The sequence below is a fragment of the Myodes glareolus genome, chromosome 1 (assembly GCF_982192425.1).
Source record: "Myodes glareolus chromosome 1, mMyoGla1.1, whole genome shotgun sequence".
In the NCBI taxonomy this organism is placed as follows: Eukaryota; Metazoa; Chordata; class Mammalia; order Rodentia; family Cricetidae; genus Myodes; species Myodes glareolus.
In genome coordinates this window covers 95,961,778-95,979,050 of record NC_142026.1, presented here as the reverse complement: position 1 = coordinate 95,979,050, position 17,273 = coordinate 95,961,778, and the positions used below count along the sequence as shown (strand labels likewise).

General features: G+C 38.1%; 1 protein-coding gene across 4 annotated transcripts in view; it reads right to left on the bottom strand.

Annotated features, from left to right (window-relative positions):
• Positions 1–4,804: 4,804 nt before the first annotated feature.
• LOC125394323 (amine sulfotransferase-like) overlaps positions 4,805–17,273 on the bottom strand; it is a 50,877-nt gene continuing 38,408 nt past the window's right edge. For all 4 annotated transcript variants that reach the window (XM_087910960.1, XM_087910962.1, XM_087910966.1 and 1 more), the window contains 2 exons: positions 8,464–8,650; positions 4,805–6,927 (listed from right to left, as the gene is read on the bottom strand). In XM_087910960.1, the coding sequence (XP_087767086.1) occupies positions 6,806–6,927; positions 8,464–8,650 (309 nt within the window). In that variant the 3' untranslated portion in view covers positions 4,805–6,805. The remainder of the gene's footprint in view (positions 6,928–8,463; positions 8,651–17,273) is intronic.

Here is a 17,273-nt window from a genome sequence, read left to right as displayed (position 1 = left end):
AGACTAATGAGTTGGTTCACATTTAGGAATATTATAGCAAAGAGCATAAATGAATTTGCTCACTTTGCCAGAATTACTTAGGCTTAGCAATTTAATAATAATCTTTATTTGTACCATATACTCTAATAAGATATGCTATTCTAGTGGAAATCTGTTCATAATTTTTCCATTGGAAATTGAGGCATGAGTGGTTTTTTTCTTTTAAAAAATCTTCTTGTCACTAAAACTTATATGGCTGTTTATTCTGGACCCATTCCCATTGTTGTTTTGTTCAGTGCTCTTACTGGAAATTATCATCAGACCAGCACTCTCTCTTCATGTTCCCTTTACTGAATACACATTGAGTTGTACTTTAAACTATTTGGCAATTCACAAATCTCCAATTCCTATTTCTCTCTTAGAAGTAATTTCTCTTTTTTGCCTGTCAGATTAGTCTATTTCTGCACTATGGGTTAAACATCTTTAAATTCCCCCTTTTGATGGCTCATTTAATTTTCGGAAGGGAGTAAGAAAGTGACAGTTATTAATAAAAAACAGAAGTAGACAATAGCACTATATCACAATGTGTATAATATAAAACACATGAAAGAATAATATTATAACTGGGTGAAATACTTGAAATAAAGAAATTAGGAAAAAATCTTTTTATTTTCAGAGATGGAAGACCAGAATGAAGATTTATTTGAGGAATTGCTAGAACTAAGGCAAGGTAGCTCTTAAACATGTTATAAGTAGAAAGCTATTTTAAGAAATTAAGTGTGATGAATTAATTTCTTGTAATTATAATAAAAACATAGATTGTATACCTTACTATTGTAAAAATATCTAAATGTACTACACAGTAATTTTAAAGTGGCATAAGCCTGCTTTGTGTTTTTCTCCCAGATAAATTGTTTTTATTACTATATAAAACATGAGATATTTGGTGTTCAAAATTCTCTATCTAAAGAAAATAACTGAGAGAAGAGGGTATTGACTAGTCAAAGTATTTCAAGTGATAGAATGCAAGATGCTAACAACATTCAATGGAAGATTATTCAAGACTTATTTGTAAAGAAACAGAAGAATTATAAAAAATGAAATGAATATTACTCCATGAAACTTATAAGTATGATATCAATGGCTATCAGTGTGGGTGGAATAAAAAATTCTATTGAAATAATTTAAAGGGATTATAAGAATTTTTCATGGAGTCACAGGATAAAGATATGGATAAATTCTTGAATGAATTAAAAAAGAGCACAAAAGACTAAGATGAAATAAGACAGCATAGGTCAGGAACATGTTACATAAAAAAAGATAGAAAAACTGAGAAAGATCAAGTTGAATTTTGGGAAATGCAAAATTCAAGAGATTAATCAGGAAAACAACTCTACAATAGCCTCAAAATACCCAAGAATAAACCTAACCAAGAAAGTGAAAGATCTCTACAAGAACATGTAGAGACTGCATATAGAGAAATTAAGACACCAAATGAAGAAGAGCTCAGTCACATGGTTAACAGGATTAAACTGTAATTAATTACAGATTCCATAGAATCTCCATCAAATTCTAAATACTCTTTGTGTTGGGATTTTCACAGCATAGAATTTCCACTGGAGACAGGTAGAGCGAACAGGCAGGAGAGGTTTACTTTAGCAGCCATCAAGAGAACAATGGAAAAGAGATAAGTATGACTTCCAGACTGGATTGCTGACTGAGTTGAGCCTCAGTGGCAAGACTATTTCTAGTATTTAGCCTTACAAGTCTTAAACTACAGTGTCTGCTCACCTTGCCTGTCCATGGGGGCAGTCCAGGGTTTCTTTCTTGCAACTGGTGAAAGTTTTCTTAGATATCATCCTTACCCAGAATTCAGTCTTCTAGATAGCAAGAATATGAATAAAGGTGCATAGAATTGAGAAGTTCGCTAGGGGAAAGGGCAAAAGTTCCTTAGTCATATTCTCAAGGGTGAAGAGTGTGTGCTTCCTGAGAGATGACTTGAGTCTACTAAGACCACCAGCATCTGGGTACTTCCTTCTCAGGCTAGCTTGGCAAGCTACCTCATATCATATTCACGGGTAAGCCCAGGTACTTGTCTTTCTCAGTGTTCCATGAGACGTCTGATCACTGTGTCCTGCTTTAGATAAAAATCCTGTTAGGTTTGTTAAGCCAGAATCTCCCCCACCCTTTATGTTTATTCTCAATAATTTTCCATCTAGTGACCTCTGTCCCAACATTGCAATCTGGCTATACAGACTCACTTTCCCTTGGTGTATTCAAATTTGAGTTTACTGTTTTGGTTCCTTCAATTACTCTAAAGATGTTCAATATTGAGATGAATCATCAGACATTTCTCTGTACTCAGAAAGTGAGTTTCCAATTACTGATGTTTGCTCTTTTTATTTTCATGGATTTCCCCTCACAAAATAACTAGGTGCTACCCTAATGAGCACACGTAGTCTACCACCAAGTGCCATCTGTCAATCCAGTTGGGTTTTAGTGAAATAATTGATTAAGAAACTGAACATATTCAAATGAAAGAGATTTGTCTCTTCATTACTTGAACAGGGAGAGGCCTGAAAGACTCTTTGCTTGCTTTATTTGTTGTTGTTGTTGTTGTATTTGTTTTTCAAGACAGGGGTTCTTCCTTATGGATGAGGAAGTGAGAAATACACTTAAACACATTGGTACAGGGGACTACTTCCTAAATATAACCCCAGGAGCATAGACACTGAGAGAAACAATGAATAAATGGGACCTCCTGAAACTGAAAAACTTCTAAAACAAAGGTCACTGTCAGCAAGACAAAATGACAGCCTACAAAATGGGAAAATGTCTTCACTAACCCCACATCAGAAAGAGGTCTTCTCTTCAAAATATACAAGGAACTCAAGAAATTGAACTTCAAAAGAACAAATATTCCAATAAAAAAAATGGAGTACAGACATAAACAGAGAACTCTCAAAGGAATCTATAATGGCTGAAAGACACTTAAGGAAATGTTCAAAATCCTTCACCATCAGAGAAATGCAAATCAAAACAAGTCTGAGACTCCATCTCACATCTGTAAGAATGGCCGAGATCAAAGACACTGATGACAACTGGAGAGGATGTGCGGTAAAGGGAACACTCCTGCACTGCTGATGGGAGTGAAAACTGGTACAGCCTAAATGCCCCTCAACTGCAGAATGGATGAGGACAATGTAACTTACACAGTGCACTACTATACAGTAGAAAAATGACATCATGATATTTGCAGGCAAATGGATGGATCTAGAAAACATCATATTGTTTTCAATAACCCAGATCCAGAAAGACCAATATTATATGTCCTCACCCATAAGTAGCTTTTAGACATAAAGCAAAGAAAACTAGCCTATATTTCACAATCTCAGAGAACCTAGACAACAACGAGGACCCTAAGAGAGACATACATTGATCTAATCTACATGGGAGTAGAAAACGACAAGATCTCCTGACTGAATTAGCAGCCTGGGGACCATGGGAGAGGGTTGAAGGTGAGGGAAGAGTAAGGAAGAGGAGTAGAGAAAAATGTATAGCTCAATAAAATCAATATTAAAAATTCAAAAAGACAGGATTTCCCTGTGTAACAGTACTGGTTGTTGTGGAACTGGCTTTGTAGTCCAGATTGGACTTGAACTCAAAGAGATCGCCTGCCTCTGCCTCCATGCTCAGATTAAAGATGCAAGCATCCATGCCCATCTGTGTTTAGCTTAACTTTAGTCTTTTTTAAATCACATTTTAATGGCTGTCATTAAAATAAATTTTTCTGAATAGTGAACAAATAATCTATAGATGACAGAACACACAATTCCAAAGTAAGAAATCAGAAAAGAAAGGGTGATAAACTGTAAATCTTTTTCTGCTTCATATTTCTCATTTATGACTCGGCATAGGTTCAAGAAAATTTCTTTTAGTAGTACTCCAAAAATCACCGATGAAATACTATATAGTGTGTAAGTGGATTGGAACCAAATTATTCATATTTGCAAGAAATATATGACTGAGACACTCCTGCAAATATTTCAAGCCATCATGATGCTCTGTGCCATCATGGGTCCTGAAACAAAGCCTGTAAACCATGAGCTAGAACCTCTAAACCCAGGAACCAAGATGAATCTTTTTCTTCGAAAATGGATATTTTCATGTATTTGCCACATAGGTATAATGACATAGCCTTTAATCCCAGCACTCAGGAGGTAGAGGCAGGGTAGTTTGGGGCCAGGCTGGTCTACATAGAGAGACTAGGATAGCCAAGACTATGTAAAAAGATCCTTTCTCAAAATAAAAACATCAAGAAGTCCCCGAAAAGCAAAAAGTATGACACATCCTGTTCTTATTTCATGTGTCATTAATTTACGTATTTGTTTCAGCCTACATGGGCAATGAAATGTATGATATCTTAACAAGTTTCCCACAAATGGACATATGGTAAAGACCTGAGCATCCATGGTACTATTAGGATTTACTGGGAGGGCCTAATGGGAGGAAGTCAGACACACGGTGGCATGTCATTGAGTGGGATATTTAGCCCTTAGCCTTCATTTTCTTCTCTTTGTATCCAACAGTTCTGAGAAGATCTGCTTGGCTGTACCACATTCTACACCATGCATTTCCTTGCATAGACTAGAAAGCAACAGCACACTGAAATAGATGAAACCACAAACCAAAATAACCCTTTGAGGCCCATAAATTAACCATCTTGGGTATTGTGTTGCAATGATGCCCAACTTCGGCAGGTTCCATCTGGTGACCGTCACGAATGCTGCTACCACATATATTCATGATCCAAATACAGTAAAAATTTAAACATCTGTAATTGCTTTATTAATTAAATTCCTTCTACATTGAGAATTGAAATTCACCTAGATTTTTTCTAGTTATTAAAATGACTTTATGGCATAGGCTTAATGATCATATGTTACAGACAGAACTGTTTTCATCCAAGTACCTTGTAATTAAACCAGCAGGATTTTTTACTTATCTTTTATTGATTCATTGTGGATTTCACACTATGTATCCCAATCCCACTCCTCTTCCTATCTCCTCACTTCTACCTTCTGCTCTTGCAAACTCCATCCACAAAATAAAATAAAATTTAAAAGAAAAGCACAAAACAAACAAAGAAAAAGTATTTCAGCATGAATGGTGTTGTGTGAAATAGCGAGTCACACTGTATACCCTTTAGTCCATACATCTTAACTTGTGTTAATTGCAATGCTCATTGGTCTGGTTCAAGGCCTCTGGCTTCTGCTATGCCCTGGATACTGGGCCCTCACTGAGGCTGCTCTTGGATATCCCTTTGGTGCCTTGTGTCATAGAGATTCAGTAGCTCTGGATCTGCAGGTCTGGTCTCATCACATGCTCCAACAGTTCATGGATTCCGTGCATGTTGGGATGGGCCAACTCATAGACCAGGTTCTGGATCTGGGTGGTAGCTGGATTGGTCAGCCTGTCAGCTTTCCTTCACCATCACTAACTGGGAGAGCTCTCCAGCACAGCCCTGGCTCACTCACTTGATGCAGCCAATAGCAAAGAATGATGCCAGTTTTCCTGTTATTACACCCTCAGGTTCAGCCTACCCACACTCACACTGCCACAGCCAGCTCTACTGTTTTGCCCAGTCACCTGGTGAAGGCAGAATCAGCTCTTCCATTTTCATGCCCCCAAGGTTGGCCCTCCTATGTGTTTTAGGTGGCAAGGGGTGGGCAGTAAGGGCACATTTCCCTTACCCTTGCCATCTCTTGGCTTATGAGGGAGGGTACAGCTTTCCTGCTCTCATGCTCACAGGCCTGGCTACCCACCCCCTGCCAACAGGGAGAGCTCTAGTGTGGTGCACAGGTGACGTGTTGTGCACATTCTGCTGTGTGCATGGAGCGTAGATCCACTAAGGGCCACTCAAACATCAGGAGTCTGGGCTGTTACCTAGGGTCAAGTTACTGTCCAAGGGTTGAGTCTCTGTTGGGGTCATATAGATCTGAGTATCCTGTGCTGCCACCCAGGGCCATGGTGTCATCTGGGCCTACATTGCTGTCAGGGGCCATGTCTGGGTCCATGACCTTGCCATGAATGCTATTGTGTTGATGTCCATGAATCCTTTATCCACCCAAAGCAGTGAGGATAGGTGAGGATAGGGATTCACACAGTTGGACCTGCCCCTCACTGTCTGTACCAGTCTGGAGAGCAGGCCCTGGAGCTCCTCAGGGCAGCATAGAAGAGCTGTTGCTCCTCGTGCAGGTGTGGGTGAGCAGACCCTGAAGACTGAGTGTGAGTGAGCTAGCCCCATGATCTGCTGCATGGTGGTGTGGACATCCACACTTAAACCAGCATATGTTTAATCTTTAACTTTTATGTCTTTACTACAAACTGAGATCTGTTATAGTATTTAAAAAAGGCATAAATGTTTTCATATGACATCTCTATTTCACAGAGCACATTTGAACAAACATATTGATTTTGAAAGCAAACTATTAATGTTAAGTATTAGAGTAAACTGATTTTTAGTGTTTATTTAATCCTGAATTAATTAAAGGTAAAGAAAATGTGAACTATATAAGAATCTCTGAAGATCACAAGCCATGTTTTATGTTTTCTGTTATACCATTTTTGTGAAAGATACCAATGCTAAAAGCTACTTTTGAAATCAGTGTTATGGCCAGCAAGCTAAGCATAAGTTAATTATATTGTTCGAGAATTGTGTTTTATATTTCATAGTTAAGTGAGTGAAAGAAATTAATTTTAATATTTATGAATGACCTTTGATTAGTACATTTTTATATGATCAATTCATGTGGTAATTAAGGTTCTACTCTTCATTTATATCCCAAATGAACTTTAAGGGAATGTTTTTCATGTTCCTGTAGAATATTCTGTCAAATCTTTCATTCTGATCCACAGTCAAGTGATGCTTCCAGTCTCCTATGGTTCCTAATGGGAGAAGCAGAGAATAGCACCTACGTAAGTAGCAGTATTGGGACACAGTCCACCCAACTCACTCTACTCTCTTCAGCTCACACTGCATATCACTGAGTTCTCTGGAGGGTTAGGTGGGTTATCTCTTCTCTCATCACAGAAGAAACTTCAGAGTAGCAACGTGATAAATAGGTATCACTATCTACTACCACTGAGTTGTAGCCGATTTTTAGAAAGAAAATAAAAACACCTTAAAAGTTAAAAAATAGAAATTTAAAAGCACATTTTACTATGTTCCAATCTTTATACTAGGTAAACACTTAGATTTGAACACAGTCTTTTGAGATATATGCTCTTCAGTTTTTCCTTTATATAATGAAAAAAAATGAGACTCAGAGGTTTTTTTGCAAGTCAAGTCAAGGTGACACAGAGCTTCAGAGCAGTTATCATTGTGGTTTTAATGAGTAGGAATTTGAAATGATCACTATGCTAGTTAAAATGAAAACAGCCATTTGGTTTTCTTAGTTATCTGGGAGGATTATATTATTGTTTGCATTTGGAACGGATGGAGGACTATCATGGGTAAGACATTAAAGCTTGTTGAGGAATGAGATGTGAGAATTGATGTTGAGTGGCAGAAAAGACAAAATAAAAGAGTTCCTGAAAAATATAAAAACCCAGCAATATTAAAATATAAGCTAAAACTCACAGTAATGATAGGTTACAAGAGTATCAAGAGGGAAATGTTCATTCTCACTCACATCTCTGGGCATATAATGAGATCATAATAAGTTTATTGCCTGTTTACTTTATTGAATTCATGTAAGATATTGTTATTAAGACATTACTCTAACTTTTATGGTGAAAAAAATCTTAGACATGAGGAAGCAGCATTTTAAACTTTGTCTTCAATGTAAACAGACAGTAAGTTTACTTGTCCAGTATCCTAGAAAAATAGTAAATAAAACTGTTCTTGTCTAGGCATTGTGTCACCAAGTCTGTAATTCTAGCTTTCAGGGAGGGGTATGTTGTAGAGAGGGGAGGATTATGAATATAAGGTACCCATGTTTGCTTAGACTACACTGAGAGACAAACATTCTCTCTCTCTCTCTCTCTCTCTCTCTCTCTCTCTCTCTCTCTCTCTCTCTCTCTCTCTTAGACACACATACACAATACACACAAACCCAACAAATCAAACCCAAAACAAAATAAAACAAAAAAATTCCCCAAAAGCTAATAGCATAAGATGAATTAGAGTCTTACTTCTAACACATCTATTGCTTAGGACAAGACATGACATACTTTAAAAAATGAGCTCTGTGGCCTAAAGGGAAGAAAAGTCATATTTATTTAGTAAACGAAATTGTCAGATTTTTTTTTTTTTACTGAAACTACTAGAAACACATCAGGTTCGCTGTCAACTAAAATGCTAGACGCTTCCAAATGTCATTGTCACCTGGAGAAATACTTTAAAAACACATATTATTTTCCCAAAGTACTTCAGGGAACACTCAACAATTTTTTTTGCTACTACAGGCTAGTAAATTTCACCTTTGCGGAAGAATGTTCCCTCATCATTTCTTGTCCCAATTTGCTTCTTTATAATATCGTCATAATTTGCTCGTGGGTCAGATTTCATGTTCTGAAATGTAGCTTGTCTCACAACAGCATCCACATCTTCTTCACTCAGTTCTTTCTCCAGAAAACTGCAGATTTTAAGCACTGAGCCCCCGAGGTCCTGAAATGCATAGGTTGAGAAGTTACTGACCTCATAATGGGGGTGTGAGATACAGACCAATGTGTAACATGAACAGGTAGGATTTACTTTTGGGATGCAACGATTGTTCAACACATGAAAACATCATAGGAACATTTATTGCCGTTGATGCAGAATAAACCATTAATAAAACACAGCTCTTTTGAGACTCTGTAGGCTAAGCTGGCCTGGAATTCCATATGTAGTCTGGGCTGCTCTCACAGTTAAAATGGTCTTCCTTTAATAAGGTCCCATGGGTAGGAGCTACTACACCCCTCTCAATATCATTGTTAAATAAAAGTCATCAACAAATGAGGAGAAGAACTCAAGTACCTCCATGCAAAAAACTGTGTATTCAGTATTTTTGGCTAGAAACATAGTTGTTTGAGAAGAATATCATTCTTATCTGATATCTGCAATCAGATTTTAGTACCATTTAACATATTACTGGGAAATAATAGGCAGATAATTTAGTGACAGAGCATCTAAATTACAGGCAACAGAGTAAAATTTTCTCTGTAAAATGAATGGCAGTATGATCTCGTATGTAACACAAAAACTAGGGAAAGCAAAGAATCTGCTAGAACAGTGAGATTTTACAAAGATGTGAGATATAAATCAAATCAATATACAAATATTAGTTGAAATTATAAATACTAGTGATGAGTAATGCTAAAGTAAGATAAAAATACATGAACTTTGAAATGGTAGGAGTAAAAAACTTAAGAATAAATGGAGAATATGTTAGAGACAGATCCATTGAAACCACCATAACTTTGATGAAAGAAAAAGAAACAGAAACAAACAGAACAGCATCCTACAGTCATGAGTTGGAGGACAATTGTTATTTATTTGGTTTTTTGAGGCTGGATTTATCTGAAGTTTTATATCCTATTCTGGCTCTCACTTTGTAGTCTAGGCTGGCCTTGAACTCCCAGAGATACGCTGCCTCCTGAGTGCTAGGATTAAACAGTGTACACCACCGCCCAGCTGAGGACAGTTATATTTAAGATGCTATACAAACCAATCCACAAATTCTATGCAGTCTGTAATAAAATTGTAGTGTTTCTTTTCATTTTTACAAAAAGAAAAAAGAAAAGAAAGGGAGAAAAGAAGGTCTGTTCAAAAGTTTTATGAAATTTTGACACCTCATAAGAGCTAGTTCTCTTCTTCCAGCATGTGTGCCTCAATGATTGCAGTTAGCTCATCAGGACTGGCAGCAAACCCCTTTACATACTGAGTTATCTCTACTCACAAAGAAGTATTTTAATGTCATGGTAATTCTAATGTGTGGTAATAACTTGAATACAGAAATAAACCAATCAGACAGAATAGACTTCCCAGGATATAAACTCTAGCTTATCATGGTAAAATAATTTTTGATATGCCTGCCAAAAATGTTAAATGGGAAAACTCATTCATTTCAACAAATGTTTTTAGATAAACCAGATGTCTACATGCAAAAGAACAAAGCTGTGTTACCACCTTGCAATGTATTTCAAACAAATGAAAATTGCCAAACATTAAAGCAAGGACCTAAAGTACGATGCTCTTAGACAGACTTAGAGGGAATGATAAACAGCATAGGATTTATTTATTTATTTTATTAAAAATTTCCACTCCTCCATTTCCCTCCCCCTCACCCCTCCCTCTCCAGTCCAAAGAGCCGTTAGAGTTCCCTGTCTTGTGGGAACTCCAAGGTCCTCCCTGCTCCATCCAGGTCTAGGAAGGTGAGCATCCAAACAGACTAGGCTCCCACAAAGCCAGTACATGCAGTAGAATCAAAACTCAGTGCCATTGTCCTTGACTTCTCAGTCAGCCCTCATTGTCAGCCAACGTTGAGAGAGTCAGGTTTCATCACATGCTTTATCAGTCTCAGTCCATCTGGCCTTGGTGAGCTCCCATTAGATCAGCCCAGCTGTCTCAGTGGATGAGCGCACCCCTCACGGTCCTGACTTTCTTGTTCATGTTCTCCCTCCTTCTGCTCTTCATTTGGACATTCAGAGCTCAGTCCAGTGCTCCAATGTGGGTCTCTGTCTCTATCTCCATCCATCTCCAGATGAAGGTTCTATGGTGATATGCAAGATCTTCATCAGTGTGGCTATAGGATAAGGTCAGTGCAGGCGCCCTCTCCTCAGCTGCCCAAGAAACAAACTGAGGACATCTCCTTGGACATATGATCATTTAATTAGATGCTGAAAGAGCATTTGATAAAATTTAACACCCCTTTATGATAAAGGTCTTGGAGAGATTAGGGATACAAGGTTCATTCCTAAATATAATAAAAGCAATATACAACAAGCCGATAGCTAACATTAAATTAAATGGAGAGAAACTCAAAGCCATCCCACTAAAATCAGGAACAAGACAAGCTGTCCACTTTCTCCATACCTCTTCAATATAGTGCTTGAAGTTCTAGCAGTAGCAATAAGACAGCATAAGGAGATCAAGGAGATTCGAATTGGAAAGGAAGAAGGCAAACTTTCGTTACTTGCACATGATATGATAGTGTACATAAGCGACCCCAAAAACTCTACCAAAAAGCTCCTACAGCTGATAAGCACCTTTAGTAATGTGGCTGGATACAAGATCAACTCCAAAAAATTAGCTGCCCTCCTATATACAAAGAACAAAGAAGGAGAAAGGGAAATCAGAGAAACATCACCTTTCATGATAGCCACAAATAGCATAAAGTATCTTGGGGTAACTCTAACCAAGGATGTGAAAGAACTATTTGATAAGAAGTTTAAGTCTTTGAAGAAAGAAATTGAAGAGGATGCCAGAAAATGGAAGGATCTCCCATGCTCTTGGATTGGGAGGATCTACATAGTAAAAATGGCAATTCTACCAAAAGCAATCTATAGATTCAATGCAATCCCCATCAAAATCCCAACAAAATTCTTTACAGCATAGTATTTCACAGCGGTGTCTGGGATATGTCCCTACAAGTACAGAAATACAGAAAAAAAAACTTATTAAGTTGATTATACTAAATTTAGTAACACCTACGTAAAAGAGGACAGATTCAATGAAGTTAAAAGTTCACCTATAGAATGGGAACAGTATTTGTGTCATTTATCTGATATAGGATTACCCTCAGAAATCATCAACAACAAAATAAGCCTAACTAAATCTTTAAATAAACCATTCTCAGAGGGAGTCTAGAACCATCCATTAAACACAGGAGAAAAATGCTCTCTATCACTAGTCATTTGGGAAGTGGAAACCGACAAGAAGAGCACACCACTTGTGTCCTATTATGATGACTGTTCCTTAACAAATGACAGAAAAGCATAAGTCCTGGTGCTACTGGTAGAAATATAAAGTGGTTCATTTGCAAAGGGAAACTTATAACGCTTGGTTCACAAAACAAAAGCAGAATCACTGTATGATCCAGCAACTCCACTTCTGGCTTTCACTTCTGATTCCAAACAATTGAACTAAAAATCTCTGAAAGATTTGTACATCCATATTTACGGCATCAGTATGCACAATAGCTAAACTGTGGAAACAAGTCAAATTTATATAGATTATAAAACATAAATACAACAGGATGTTAAGACAGAGAGAGAAAGAATTCTGATACATGATGCAATAAGCCTTTATAACATTGAGGGCATCACACTAAATAGAATAAGTCAATAAAAATACAACTGCATGTCTCCACTCATGCCAAGTACTAAGCTTGAAGAAATTAATACAGGAAGAACATAGTATGGTGATTTTCAGGACTGAGAAGAGAATAATATGAAATTATGGTTTAACATTCCTAGGGTTAAGCTTGCCAAAGAGAATTTGGATAGTGGAAATAAGAAATGGCTACATAACAGGTCATGATGGTGAAATGGCACATTTCAAGTTATGGATTTTAAAATCATAATTAAGAGTGCAATTGGGATTAATAATCTAAATAGGAATGTAGTAGTTGTTTATGACAGATTATTTTTTTCCCAGAGTAGTTGTGACATTCTTCATGATGAAGAATCACTACCCCCAATTCACGAACAAAAATAATAAATAAGAATGCACACAAGAATTTCTTTTGTAGATGTTCAAACAAATATTTAAAGAAGGCTGAGCTTCTGAGGAGTCTATATGTTAAATACAAAAAACAGAGATAGGTTTGCTTCTGGGGACCAGATAGTTTAGGGCCCTGCTAAGATGACTTAAGTGTGTTAGTTTCTATCTTTGTATGTGGTCTTTTGTGTAATGAACTTAGTGTGTTGTGATGAATAAAATAATAGGATCCTAATGCTAGGTGATTTATACAAATGGCTTTGATGCACAATGACTGACCATAAGACCAAGAACAGAAAGAACATGAAAAACCGGAAAATGCAGCCGAAAAAGAGAAAAGAAAATAGAACTCTAGATGCTGCCAATAAAACAATTATTGGAAATGATTTTTACATAAAAATAAAAAAGACAAAAACTTAAACTGCCTGAACCCAATACTATAAATGAGAAAGAATTAAAAACAGAGTATCTTTAATTAATAAAATGTAAATCTCGGTGAATAATTTTAGTACAAGCTTCACCTCAGATGAACTTAGCAAAATCAAACTTGGAGCCAGGGGTAGAAGCAAATTAAGTCTCAGAATAATACAGAATGGAAAGACAAAGATGTTGGCCCCTGTATGAAGAACTTTGCCTGTTTTAGGTGAGGTGACACACAACTTTAATTCCAGGATTTAGGAGGCAGAAGCAACTGGATCTCTGTAAGATCAAGGCTACACTGGTCAAAGTAGAGAGTTTTAGACAAGCTAGAATTACATTCTGAGATGCTATCTGAATAAAAGTAACAATAAACAAAAACAAAGTAGGGAGTTTTGTATGTGATACAGTTCATTAGATTCCTGTGACTCTCATGTTCTTTGTTCAGAATAGTTTCTCAGCAAAAGACACATTTCCTAAATCTTCTACTTTTCTCTTTTCATATTTTTGAGACACATTTTATGAAAGAGCAAACTGTTTTTCATATAAATATAGGAACACCTCCTTAATTTGCCCCTTATTTAGTCTACAGTGACTGCTACACTAAGGCACATAATACAGATGCAATTCTTTACTGCAGACTTCGACCAGTTGAAACATATAAAGGAAAAAAAAACACATGAGAAGGAAAACTTAAGTCTCTCACATCTCAGAAGGATTTGCCATTAAGTGGATTCTCATGTCTTTTCAGGTAAATTAAAATATCTAGATTCCTTTCCTTATTCGTGTTTACATTTTAAAGAAAAATAAATGTGGAATAGACAAGCATTCAGTTCAAGAAGTTATTAGGACATGAATCATAACTCTACTTTGTATTTAGGGAAACAAAATATGTAGATTATGTTAGAACCCCACCAAATGCATCTCCTTCTACTAATAAGCCTCATCTTTTCTCCAAACAATGACTGTTCTCATCAATGAGGATGATGATTTGCTATACCCATACTGTTATCCCATAAATAGGAATCTTTAACACAGTCTGCACTCTATCCATTACTCTGTTCTTGAGAAAGGAAAACAGAAATGTTTCTGTATAGTCATGAAATTCCTGGGGATGACACTTCTCAGTCAGTGAATAGCCAAACTCTTCTGAAATGAACTGGATTATTGTCTTAGTGTGATAATCAGTGGAGAAACAAGCATGAAAGTTTAGACAAAAATTACAAAGTTATTTCACAGCAATGGACAAGGAATACACCAAATTATCTTACCTTTGTTGCAAATATAATTACTTGAGTATATTGGGAGTTTTCTCTCCCTTTAAAAATATTAATTTCAGGGCTGGAGAAATGGCTCAGTGGTTAAGAGCATTGCCTGCTTTTCCAAAGGTCCTGAGTTCAATTCCCAGCAACCACATGGTGGCTCACAACCATCTGTAATGAGGTGTGGTACCCTCTTCTGGCCGGCAGACATACACACACACAGAATGATTTATACATAATAAATGAATAAATAAATAAATAAATAAACGTTTAAAAAATATTAATTTCAATTATAATTATGGGATGATATATGAGAATAGTCAGTGTTTAAATCCTCAGCTTTAACTGGTCTACTTACATTTAGCATTTTCAGTTTTAAACTCTTCAAAGGGAATGATATTCCAAAGATATTAATCTTTTTCCATTGCTGTGGTTTTTTTATAACTCTTTTTTTTATGTTTTAAGGGGTTATTTATTTTAGGGGGTAAAACTTACATACAACACCATAAACCGTCAGGTAGGGAGCCTAGTCTCTGAAGCAGGAGCCAGGAGCAGCCGGGACCAAGCGCCGGAACCAAGAGGCCTGATCGGGGATCTGTGACTGAGCGGAAGGCGCTCCCCGCCGCACTGTGGGCTCGTGCTTCAGCGACTATTGGCTGAGGCAGCGGGAGATACTCCCGCAGCAATTGTGGCTGAAACATGAGCAGCCAAGTTCTTCCTTGCCCACCTTTCTTGGGTCTGAGGAGGTTCGAGTCCATTGTCTTTACGTTGGATAAACCTCTCTGAAGAATCCACAGCTCTAAGAGAAGGCTCCCTAGATCCAGCAAGGTCTCCTGCTCTTGCGTTCTAGTCACTTTCTCTGGCGACTCAAGCCAATGGAGTCTGTGACAGAAGCACCAAGGCACTCAGCAACAGCAGGCCCTCTGTGCAGCATAGCCCTTCCCAGAACACCCTTTTAAAGCTTGCAGGATGTAGGATTAGATAGGAAGCATGACCAAATCCTGCCCCCTGTATGTAAACTTTCACAAAAATTCCATCTCTTACCCAATTTTCTCCTAATTCATCACCAAAACCTTTTTTTAAAATTTATTAAATTATAAAAGTTTCCATTTCAGCCCCTCCTCCCAACACCCTCCCACTCCCCCCACACCATCTCCTCCTCCCTCTCCATCCCCTAGAGCAGTCAGGGTTTCCTGCCCTGTGGGAAGTTCAAGTTCCTCCCCCCTCCCTCCAGGTCCAGGGAAGGTGAGAATCCAAACAGACTGGAGCGCCAAGATCCACTATATGCAGAGGAAGCAAGTCCCAGTGTCATTGTCAATGGCTTTTCAAAAAGGCTCCGGGCCAGCCACATTCAGAGAATCCGGCCACATTCAGAGAATCTGGTTGGATCACGTCCTGTTTCAGTTCCAGTCCAACAGGCCTTGGTGAACTCTCATTATATCAGTCCCCTTGAATCAGTGGGTGCTCGCATCCCTCGCAGTCCTGATTACTTTTTTATTTTCTTCATCCTTCTGCTCCTCATTTGGACCGTGGAGTGCTCAGTTCGGTGTTCCAATATGGGTCTCCATCTGTATCGCCATCCAACGTCAGATGAAGGTTTCCTGTGCCCTTGCCTTCTTTGCTCACATTCTCTTTCCTTCTGCTTCTCATTTGGACCTAGGGATCTAGGTCCAGTGTTCCAACGTGGTTCTCCGCCTCCATCTCGATCATCCATCGCCAGATGAGGGTTCTATGGTGACATGCAAAATATTCATCAGTATGGTTGTGGGCCAAGGCCGGTTCAGGCACCCTCTCCTCTGTCCAGAGAACCATCTGGGGATCTCTCCTTGGACCGGGGATCCCCTTTATAATCAAGTCTCTTGTAAACCCTAAAATGATTCCCTTAGTTGAGGTATATACTTGCCTGATCCCATATCCATCCTTCCTCCCTCCCCCCCATCCCAGTCCCCCGATCTTTCCCCAGTCCTCCCCTACTCCCTTCTCTCTAACCCTCTCCCTTACCGACAACCCTCCCAGCCCCCCATGCACCCGAGGTTACCTGGGACTCTTGTCTATTTCCTACCTCCTGGCAGATAGCTAAATAATCTTCATCAGGTTCATCTTCTAATTTAGCTTCTCTAGGATCACGAATAATAGGCTCAAAGACCTTTAATTATGGTTAGAATCCACTTATGAGTGAATACATACCGTGTTCCTCTTTTTGGGTCTGGCTTACCTCACTCAGTAAAGCGTTTTCTATTTCCATCCATTTGCATGCAAAATTCAAGATGTCATTGTTTTTTACCGCTGAGTAAAACTCTAATGTGTATATGTTCCACACCTTTTTTAACCATTCTTCTATTGAGGGACACCTAGGCTGTTTCCAGGTTCTGGCTATTACGAATAGTGCTGCTATGAACATAGTTGAACAAATGCTTTTGTAGTATGTTAGGGAATCTCTAGGGTATATTCCCAAGAGTGGAATTGCTGGGTCCTGAGGGAGGTTGACTCCCAGTTTCCTGAGAAACTGCCACACTGATTTCCACAGTGGCTGCACAAGTTTGCATTCCAACCAACAATGGATGAGTGTTCCCCTCATTCCACATCCTCTCCAGCATAGGCTATCATTGGTGTTTTTGAGTTTGGCTATTCTGACAGGTGTAAGATGATGTCTCAAAGTTGTTTTGATTTGCATTTCCCTGATCGCTAAGGAGGTTGAGCATGACCTTAAGTGCTTTTTAGCCATTCGAAGTTCATCTGTTGTGAATTCTCTGTTCAGTTCAGTACCCCATTTTTTAATTGGGTTAATTAGAATTTTAGTGTCTAGTTTCTTGAGTTCTTTGTATATTTTGGAGATCAGACCTTTATCTGTTGAAGGGTTTGTGAAGATCTTTTCCCAGTCAGAAGGTAGCCTTTTTGTCTTACTGACA